Raw genomic sequence first — 7686 nt, forward strand, 5'->3', positions numbered from 1 at the left:
TAACATGCACAAAAACAAGATAGAGCAAAACCAAGCAACAATATACAACAAAACAACAACAACAAACCAATGACAAAAAAAAAGTCTGTAAATAGTTCAAGGTCTGTTTGTTGACCTTTAGGAGTGTTTTCTGGTAGAGTCTGATGGGGTGTCACACCCTGGCCCCAAAGTCTATTTTTGGTACTCCCTTGGGACTTCCTTGCTCTGCTCCCCTTGCTGTTCTGTTGCACGTGCAGTGTTTTGCCCCAGTGTGGTGGGGTCAAATCGAACACAATTCCCACACTGTTCTCCAGTGTTGTCCCCTGTAGGGCTATGGATCAGTGAAGGATATCGTGTCTCATAGTGGGGCCAGCCATTTAGTCCTCTCTGCATTGGTTGCTCTGAGCAGGAATATCATCCTCAATGCTTTGTGGGCAGGATGTACTCCACTCTTTCTTCATCCCCCTTCATTTGTTCCTGTGTGCTCTGATTAGACATGTCCCTCTACCTGAGTTGTAGCTTCAGTGCTGTCCTCTGCAGTAAATTCTTCTGTGGGAGGGACAGCTGTCCACGTAGTTACTCCCATTACTATTTCTGAAGTGTTTATCTATCTTGGATTTCATGCATCAAATGACCTTAATTATACAAATGAGCATACACAGGTCTCACAAGATTAATGAGGTAAAACTAAGACCATAATAGGAAGGAGAGGAAATATTAAAGATATTAAAGAACTAGAGGATATTTATGTGTTTTTAAAATTATAAAATATATGCATGTTCTTTGTGGAAAAGTTGGAAAATACAAAATTATATAAAGAATAAAGTTAAAAATCACATTTTCTTAACACTTAGTGATAACTACTGTTAGTATGTTGTAACAATATTAGTATTTTACTAATATTTTAATATAATCTCTTTTCTGTATACATCTACCTTATTTATTGATGATTCCCATGATACATATTGTTGGGAGGGAAGAGGGGGAACTTCATAAATTTAGGGAAATATTCCATTATTTTTTAAATTCCATTTTCTCATGAGTTTTTTCATACCCCGTAGTGTTCTGCATTTACAATAATAATGAAAAAACTGTTGCCTATTTAGTGCATTAATGAGTCTAGCGATAACAAATGCTGAAGTGAGAAGTAAAAAGTAAAGTGAGCACAAAAACAAAAAAAAAGAAGTAAAGTAAGAACTGCCAGTGATAGCTAAGGTTATAGATCCTCTTGCTAGGGCCTTCATTTTCAGTGGTTTGACAGTTATGTAATGATGAAACTTGGCACTTATATAATAATATGTCATTTTCTATTTTTGTGATCTGATGCATTCAACCTTCCATTTTTACACCCTGATTTTGCACAAAAATCTGGTCTTTGGAACCTAACCATGCCAATAAGTGGCGAGTGGTGTCCATGTACTAAGAGCATTAAAAAATGTCATCGAAAATCAGAGTTGAAAGATAATGGACTTTTGATTGCACAGCTTTAAAAAATATATCCAAACCATTGAATTGTATGATGTGTGAATTATGTCAATAATACTATTTTTAAAAAGGGATAATGAAATTTTTCCATGAACTCTCTCATACAGAAACAAAACCCAAATTTGAATTTACTTACGGCTTTAAATACTCTTCAAAGGCATGATATTTAACATTTGTAATATATTTTATCTTATGGCAGTATCATCATATTTCATAGCATTCCTGTTTAATAAGATCATTTTTTAATTAAATACTTTTGTTGGGTGCTCTTACATCTCTTATCACAATTGAATCCATTCATCCATTGTGTCAAGCACATTTGCACATATGCTGGCATCATCATTTTCAAAGCATTTTCTTCCTACTTGAGCCCTTGATATTAGCTACCCATTTCTTCCCCCTCCTTTCCAGCTGGCCCTCCCTCACGAACCCTTGATAAGTTATAGATTATTATTTTCATATCTTCCATTGTCCTCTGTTGCCCCTCACCCACTTTTCTGTTGTTTGTCCTCCTGGGAGGTTGGTTATAGGTTGATCCTTATAATCCATTCCCCCTTTTCCCCCCACCCTCCCTTAATCCTCCTAGTATCTCTACTCATTGTTGGCCCTGAGGGAGTTTATTTATCCTGGATTCCCTGTGTTGCGGCCTTTTGTCTGCAGCAGTGTGCATGTTTTGGTCTAATCCGATTTATAAGGTAGAATTAAGGTCATGACAGTGAGAGAAAGGAAGCATCAAAGAACTAGAGGAAAGTTGTGTGTTTCATCGGTGCTATAAGATCATTCTTTCATTCACTGTTAACATTAAAGGAATATTATGTATATGAATATTTAGCCACATCTATGATTATTTGCTTAAGGTCAGTTTGTGGTACTGGGAATACTGAATTGAAGGATATTCACAGGTTTTTTTTTTGCTTTTTTCCGTCCCTTTATTTATTTTTTCCCTGTGTGCAAATTATGATTTGCCAACTTGTCCACATTTCTTTTTTTTTTTAAATCATTTTATTGGGGGCTCCTACAACTCTTATCACAATCCATACATACATACATCAATTGTATAAAGGACATTTGTACATTCGTTGCCATCATCATTCTCAAAACATTTGCTCTCCACTTAAGCCCTTGGCATCAGCTCCTCATTTTTCCCCATCCCTCCCAACTCCCCCCTCCCTCATGAACCCTTGATAATTTATTATTTTGTCATATCTTACACTGATGTCTCCCTTCACCCACTTTTTTGTTGTCCATAACCCTGGGGTGTAGATCCTTGTAATCGGTTCCCCCTTTCCTTCCCTTTAGTATGGTTTTTCCTCTCTGTTATTACCAAGATTTTAAAAATAAACAGAGGCAATGGTATCATTCAATCTCACATACTAGGTGACCATCTTTTTAAGGCCCTGGGTAGTTGTGACTTAACTGATTTCTGGAAAGGACTCAGTAATTTCCATATATACTGGCAGTAGATGTGTATCTTTGCCTCACCTTTTATATGTGTCTTCACCAGCTTGATGAGTGAAACAAGTATTAGTGTTCTGATGTACTATTTTTTATTGCTAGTGAAATTGAATATTTAAAATATATCTATTATCCATTTGTTAACCTGCTATTAGCTTTTTGTGGGCTTTAAGGAAATTAAAGCTTAGAATTTTCATTTAGTAAAATGTGAAAATAGTTTCTCTTCACTTGTGTACTTTGAAAGCCCACCTATGTTTTATTCTAGTTTCTTCATCATTTAAATACTGACACTTTAGTAATTTATTAATTGATACTTTATTTAAGTTTATCTAAGTAACACAAATTCTTTTTTTTAAATCATTTTTTGGGGGTTGTAAAACTCTTATAACCTCAAATTCTTAATAGTAAGAATTTATACTTAGTAAGAATTTAAGCCTATTTAATAAGAATATGTTAAAGTACATTTAATATATCTAACTTAGTTGTTTTTCCCCTTTGAGCCCAATTTTTATAGTATTGGAGTTTGAATAATATTTTTTCCTTATTGGTTTTATTGATTTATTACCATAGTCTAAATAATTTGTGTAGATGATCTCTTCTGTTTTCTTCTTTTTTTATTAATAAATCACGAACCCTTGATAATTTATAAATTATTATTATTTTTTCATGTCTTACACTGAGTGTGCTTCTTCCATGTGGGCTTTGTTACTTCTCAGCTAGATGGCTGCTTGTTTATCTTCAAGTGTTTAAGACCCCAGACACTATATCTTTTGATAGTGAGGCACCATCAGCTTTCTTTACCACATTTGCTTATGCGCCCATTTTGTCTTCAGCGATCATGTTGGGAAGGTGAGCATCAAGGAATGCCAGGTTATTAGAATAAGGTGTTCTTGCGTTGAGGGAGTACTTGAGTGGAGACCCATCTGCTACCTTAATACTAAACCTATAAAGACATGCTCATAGATCTATTTGTCCATCGTCATGTAGAAACATATTTACATATGTACATGCCTGTATTTAGACCTCTATAAATGCCCGTTGCCTCCTAGTTCTTTCCTCTATTTGCTTTTACTTTCCTCTTGTCCCACTATCATGCTCAGCTTTCATTTGTGTTTTTGTAATTCCTCTCAGTTACATTGCCCTTGATCAAGCCCTACCAGGCCTCCTACACCCTCCTCACCATCAATTTTAGATCATTTGTTTCCTTTTCCCTGGGGTTGTTAACACTCACTTCTTTTCCCCTGCCTCCACCTCTCCTATGTCCCCCAGAACCGTCAGTCCTGTTTTTTTTCTCCTTTAGATTGTTTGTCCTGCCTACCTTATCCAGATAGACATGCAGAGATAATAGTATGCACAAAAACAAGACAGAGGGAAACAAACTACAAAGCAACAACAACAACACACTAAAAAACCAACAACAACAAAAAGAAAAGCCTATAAATAGTTCAAGGTCTGTTTGTTGACCTTTGTGAGTGTTTTCCAGTCGAGTCTGATGAGGTACCATGCACTGGCCCCACAGTCTGTTTTTGGTATTCCCCAGGGACTTCCTTGCTCTGCTCCCCTTGCTGTTCTGTTGCACACCCTTAGTGTTTCACCTCGATGTGGTGGAGTCAGATCGGGCACAATTCCCACACTGTGTCTCCGGTGTTGTCACCCTGTAGTACTATGGGTCAGTGAGGTTCCATGTCTCCTGGTGGGGCCGGTCCTATGATCCTCTCTGTGCATAGGCTGCTCTGAGCAGGAATATATCATCCTCAGGGCTTGGTGGGCCAGGATGTGTTCCACTCTCTCTCCTTCCCCCTTTGTTTGCTCCTGTGTGTTCTGATTAGGCATGTCCCTCTCCTTGACCTGTAGCTTCAGTGCTGTCCTCTGAAGTGAATTCTTCTGGGGAGAGAAGGGGCTCTGTTTTATTATTAATCATACTGATTAGTAGCTTTTAAAACAAGTAGAATTTATGGTATTATATGTTTGGATTGTAAATGATGTCTGTTGTAACATGTATGTTCAATTTAAATATTTTCTTGTGTTTTTATGAAGGTACACTTGGGTGACTGGTAAAGAGCCACTCACATACTGTGATATGAACTTGTCTGCTCAGGACCATCAGACCTTTTTTACTTGTGACACAGACTTTTTACGCCCTTCAGACGCAGGTGGGTATCATGTCTATTCATGTGACAAATGGTGATCATGAAAGTCGTTTAAAAGATTCTTCGTGTTATAATAAATAGAGGTATCTGGATTTGAGTTGTTTTCATCATGATAAGGAACACAAATGGAAACTAATTATGATTGTAAAATAGGCTAATACACTAATTTTCCTTGTAATAAAGAATTGGCAAGTATTTCACTTAAAATATTAAATTGTTTCTTTTAATACTTAAACTTCCTTTCAGATCAAATACAGAAGCTGTGTATATAGAGTATTAACTCTATTTGGGTCTGAGTAATAAATGTATGCAACTATACACAGGAGAAAAGGGCAGGAAAATATGTACAAGTGTAAGGAATAGGATGAAAAGAAAATTGTTTATATTTTACTCATCATAAATTAGAGATGCATGTGAAGTGGTAGAAGCTCATAGAAAGTATCTGTATTTAGTCCTCTCTGAGGCTGTGTAATACACTATGTATGGGAGTATTGAGACTTTTCAGTGTGTGGATTAAAGATGTTGCTGTACTGCACTCTCCCACTTATGAGCTACATTTTAATCCTTTAAGATCCAAATTAAAAGTCACATTCTCTAGGAAGCTCTCTCTAGCTCTCCTGATACAATATTAAGTACTTTTTTTTCTTGTTTTTTTTTAAAGATCATTTTATTGGTGGCTCTTACAGCTCTTATAACAATCTATATATCAATTGTATCAAGCATGTATGTACATATGTTGCCATAATTATTTAAGTACTTTATTTTTGGTAACAGTTTTATTGGCACTTAATCCACATATCACACAATTCAATAGTTCAATCACATCAAGAAGAGTTGTACAATCATTACCACACACCAGAAATATTCATTAGCACAATAAATTTTGGAACATTTTGCCCTCCTCCGCCCCCCTAAGATTATATCATTTTTAAAATGAGTCGTGTAATCATCATCAGTTCTAGAGAGTGTTCCGTCCGTCCCTTTCTCCCTCCCTCCCTCCCTCCCTCCCATGTGTTTGCTCCCCAAACCCCCTCAAGCTCCCTATCTCCCACCCTGCAACCCTACCTCTCCAATAAACCTTGCAGTTGCATCTATATGCCTCCACTCCTTTTGTGTTTCACAACCTGGAAAACACAATACTTTCTTTTTTGCATTTCTGCTTTGCATAGTTCAAACTTCTGGGAAATCATTTTATTATATTCAACCACAAACATTTATTTGTTAATATTATCATATGGCTTTCATGTTTGTCCTCCCTAGTGGAGTGTGAAATGTTGCTGGCAAAGACTATCTTCATCTTTGTACCTAAAATGTTGTTTGGTGTATTATAAAATTTACTCTTTAATGGAAGTGTGAATGAATGAGGTATGACAGATATCTTAAGGAATTTCACTAATAGTATGTAATACTTGTAGAGCATGTACTATGTGCTAGCCACTGTTCTAAGAAATCTATGTAAATGTGCTTATTTAACCTTCTCAGTCACTTGACAAGATAGATAATATTCTTTTTGTTTGTTTTAATAGATAATATTTTTGTGTGGATTTTTTGTAATCATTTTATTAGACCCCAGACACTATACTTTTTGATAACCGGGCCCCATCAGCTTTCTTCGCCACATTTGCTTATGCACCCATTTGTCTTCAGTGACCTGTTTGCATAAAATTATTTTTACTGCTACTTCATAACTGTAATTTTGCTACTGTTATAAATCAGGCGACTCCTGTGAAAGAAAGAGTCATTCGACCCCCAAAAGGGGTCACAACCCACAGGTTGAAAACCGCTGAACTAGAGGAATGTTGTATGTTTCATTTGTGCTATGCTGCACCCTGGCTGACTCCTTCCTTTCTTGTAACCCTTCTGGGAGGGGATGTCCAGTTGTCTACAGATGGGCTTGGGGTCTTCACTCTGTCCCTCCTTGTTTGCATCAATATGATTGTTTGGGGTCTTCTGATGCCTGATACGTGATCTGTCAACACTTCGTGATCACAGATTGGTGTGCTTCTTCCATGTGGGCTTTGTTGCTTCCCTGCTAGGTGGCCACTTGTTTATCATCAAGCTTTTAAGACCCTAGATGTGCTATATCTTTTAATAACCGGGTATCATTAGCTTCCTTCATCATATTTGCTTATGCACCCATTTTGTTTTCAGTGATAGTGTAGGGAAGGTGAGCATCACAGAATGTCAGATTTTGGAAGAAAGTGTTCTTCCTTTGAGGGGTTACTTGAGTAGAGCCCCAATGTCTATCTGCTACCTTAATACTTAACATATAAATATATGTATATAGACCTATATCCCTATCATATGTAAATATGTTTACATTGGTATGAACCTATATTTATACCTCTATAAATGTATTTGCCTCCTAGTTCTATCCTCTATTTCCTTTTAACTTCCTCTTGTCCCATTATCATGTTCAACCTTCATTCAGCTCTCAGTAATTCCTCTTGGCTACATTGCATTTGATCAAACCCCATCAGGGATTTTAAGTCCTCCTCGCCATTGATTTTAGATAATTTGTTCCTTTGTCCATGGGTTTGTTGGCTCCCCCTTCCTTTCCTCCACTTCCCCTTCTCCCATGTCCCCCCGGAACCTTTGGTCCCTTTGTTTTCTCCTC

General features: G+C 36.8%; 1 protein-coding gene across 4 annotated transcripts in view; it reads left to right on the forward strand.

Moving 5' to 3' along the window:
* Positions 1 to 7686, forward strand: part of ST7L (suppression of tumorigenicity 7 like) — a 156627-nt gene that overhangs the window by 17771 nt on the left and 131170 nt on the right. For all 4 annotated transcript variants that reach the window (XM_004699174.2, XM_045291855.1, XM_045291856.1 and 1 more), the window contains exon 5: positions 4957 to 5072. In XM_004699174.2, the coding sequence (XP_004699231.2) occupies positions 4957 to 5072 (116 nt within the window). The remainder of the gene's footprint in view (positions 1 to 4956; positions 5073 to 7686) is intronic.

This window comes from Echinops telfairi, unplaced genomic scaffold (genome assembly GCF_000313985.2).
Source record: "Echinops telfairi isolate 266 unplaced genomic scaffold, ASM31398v2 ScPeMD7_443;HRSCAF=831, whole genome shotgun sequence".
Taxonomy (NCBI): domain Eukaryota; kingdom Metazoa; phylum Chordata; class Mammalia; order Afrosoricida; family Tenrecidae; genus Echinops; species Echinops telfairi.